This window comes from Chaetura pelagica, unplaced genomic scaffold, assembly GCF_000747805.2.
Source record: "Chaetura pelagica isolate M959 unplaced genomic scaffold, ChaPel_1.0 scaffold141, whole genome shotgun sequence".
NCBI lineage: Eukaryota > Metazoa > Chordata > Aves > Apodiformes > Apodidae > Chaetura > Chaetura pelagica.
Genome location: NW_009952059.1, coordinates 1,634,648 through 1,637,551, shown reverse-complemented (window position 1 = coordinate 1,637,551; position 2,904 = coordinate 1,634,648). Strand labels below are relative to the sequence as shown.

At 53.4% G+C, this 2,904-nt stretch overlaps 1 protein-coding gene across 1 annotated transcript in view; it reads left to right on the top strand.

Moving 5' to 3' along the window:
* Nucleotides 1-1,926, top strand: part of KLHDC2 (kelch domain containing 2) — a 13,564-nt gene extending 11,638 nt beyond the window's left edge. The window contains exons 11-13 of the mRNA XM_010004119.1: nucleotides 631-718; nucleotides 1,045-1,097; nucleotides 1,793-1,926. Coding sequence (XP_010002421.1) covers nucleotides 631-718; nucleotides 1,045-1,097; nucleotides 1,793-1,916 — 265 coding nt within the window. The 3' untranslated portion in view covers nucleotides 1,917-1,926. The remainder of the gene's footprint in view (nucleotides 1-630; nucleotides 719-1,044; nucleotides 1,098-1,792) is intronic.
* The last annotated feature ends 978 nt before the right edge of the window (nucleotides 1,927-2,904 follow it).

Below are 2,904 nucleotides of genomic sequence, written 5' to 3'. Positions count from 1 at the left end.
GATGATGGTTTGCAATTTAAAAGCATCAAAACGACGTGATGCACACGTGTGGCATTGAAAACACTCCTGTCATGTCAGTGACTGGATCCATCTTGTTTGGGGAAGTGTTGTGGTGCCAGGTTGGTGGGTTCAAGCAGCAGTGCTTCCTGGCCTGCCCCTTTGGCCCTGCTGTTGGGGTGGCTCTTTTCCTGGGGCAGTAACAAGGCTGAGCTGCTGCTCCCCACCCTCTGCAGCAGCAGGGCAGAGCTGTGTTGTTGCTGAACACAATGGGAGGTGATTTGTTTCCCCAGGCCCTGAGAGAGCAACACCAAGTACAACTGCCTGTCTTTGTTCACTCCCTGGACTCTAGGGGGGTGTTTGTGGAGGCAGCTCATGGAGCCATGACAGCCCTGGGGGGTCAGGCATGCCTGTTCTTGCCAGCACATGCCTGAGCCCTGCAGCCCTGACCGGGACACCTCCCCAGCCCAGGCCTCACTGCCCAGTTTCCCTTCTCTGAGCAGCAGCTCCTTCTCAATCAGTCAAGAGTCCTGAGGAAGTGCCAATGTGTTAACTCTGCATCCAAACCCCACCCGTGCGGGGTTGGGCAATGGTGCCTTTCTGGTTTAATGCAGCCCTGATTTCTGTTTCCAGGCTGTGGCACACGGCTTGTGCAAGTGAGGAGGGAGAGGTGATCATCTTTGGGGGCTGTGCCAACAACCTGCTTGCCCACTCCAAAGCTGTAAGTTTGCTTTGAGCTCTCCCCTCCTGTGTCTCCTCTCTTAGTGAGTGTGAAATGCTCATAGTGGCAGCCTGACCTGAGGTCAGCATTCAGCTGTAGTTCCCCGAGTGCCCAGAAGGTTTGCAGAGCAGTTGTGTGTTCACCTTGTCTGCTGCCTTTATGGTTGACATGAGGTCCATCCTGCTGCCCACCTTTGACCTCCCCAGCCCAGAGCTGGGCTGTTTGCTTCCCTGCTCAGGGTCTGTGTGAGCCCTCTGGGGATTTGGTCCTGGTGCAGTGCTGTGACTTCCATGGAACCAAACTGCTTCTCTCTCTCCCCACCCCAGGCTCACAGCAACGAAATACTTGTGTTCTCCCTACAACCAAGATCTCTTGTCAGGTAAGGAAGTGAGACTTCAACATGAAACTGTCATGGCTGCACTGAAGACAAGGAGTGCAGGGTCACCAGTGGGCCTGGTTCTTAGGTTCCTAAAATACTTGAAAATGTTTATTCCCCTAAAGAACAGGGAAGGAACAGCAGCCTCTGCAAGAGGAGAGAGCAAGGTTCCTTTCAGAGCACACATTTGAGGGCTGGAGCAGCTCTGCTCTGGAGCCAGGCTGGGAGAGTTGGGGTGTTCAGCCTGGGGAAGAGAAGGCTCCAGGGAGACCTTAGAGCAGCTTCCAGTGCCTGAAAGGGCTCCAGGAAAGCTGGGGAAGGGCTTGGGACAAGGACAGGAGTGATGGGATGAGGGGGAATGGTTTCAAGCTGGAAGAGGGGAGATTGAGATGGGATATGAGGAAGGAATTCTTTGCTGTGAGGGTGGTGAGACCCTGGTCCAGGCTGCACAGAGAAGCTGTGGCTGCCCCATCCCTGGCAGTGTTGAAGGGCAGGTTGGATGGGGCTTGGAGCAGCCTGGGCTGGTGGGAGGTGTCCCTGCCCATGCAGGGGCGGTTGGGTCCTTTCCAGTCCAAATCATCCCACGATTCTGTGACTTGGCACCAATGAGAACAAGCCCTCACTCCACAGCCACAAAGAACAAGCTGACCCTGCAGCCCGTGTCCCAGCTAACCCCGGCCTGTTTCCCTCTCCCCCAGGCTGTGCCTGGAAGCAGTCATCTGCTTCAAGGAGATGCTGGCCAGTTCCTGGAATTGCCTCCCCAAGCACTTGCTGCACAGCGTCAACCAGCGGTTTGGCAGCAACAACACCTCGGGCTCCTGAGCCCTGGAGCAGCAGGGCCAGGGCGGAACAATCTGCTGCGTGTGGCAAACGTTGACCTTGTACAGGTTGTTTTGTTGTAGGTAGCTGCTTCTGGCCTTTTGAGTTGCATGTGAATGGCCTAGAGAGAACCTATTTTTGTGTAAAGATGTTGGCACGTAGCCTGTGCTTGAGCTAGAACTAGTGCTGGGTTTGTCCCCCTTGAAGGATGTGTGAGGATCAGCCCCAAGCTGGGGCTGTGAGGGTGTGGAAGTACTTGTTAGGTATTAAAAAACCCACATAGATGTGGCACCTCAGGACATGATCTGGTGGGCATGGTGTTTTGTTCCTGGGTTGATGGCTGGACTCAGAGGATCCTGTCATTCTGTTATGGAGTCCCTAGTCAAGGACCCCAGGGCTTGAGTGGTCATGTAGGAAACACCCAGGCACCCCCACCACGATGGAAGAGGAAGGATGGTTTAGTCCAGCCTGGCACTGGCTGTGACATTGAGCAGTCCTGGCCTGGGCCCCAGCCTTAGGAAACTGCTTAACATTTTACCACAAATGCTTCAGGTCAGAGCAATGGGAATAGGAAATTGTACCTTGTCAGAGTTGGTAAAACTGTCGTAAACCTTCAGCTGTTACAGCCCCACTACTCTCTGCTTGTTTGTAGTTTGGTTTTGGTTGTTTTGTTTTTTTTTTAACTCTCTGTGTTGTGGAAATTCAGTTGTGAACCTCAGGGAGCAGATATTCTGCCCTGAGAAGTATGGCTGGCAGTGCTGTGTCCATGACCTGCTGTGTCCATGACCTGGGGAGCTCCCCAGAGCTGGAGCAGCCTGGAGGGCTTCAGCCTGCTGGGTGCACACAGAGCGGCTGTGGGACAGCTCAGCAGCCCCAGCAGAGGACATCAGGGACAGACTGTGCTGCTGTGGAGGGGCTGAAATTGTGTTTTAAACTGTCCTCAAAAAAAAAAAAAAAAAAAAAAAAAAAAAAAAAAAAAAAAAAAAACATT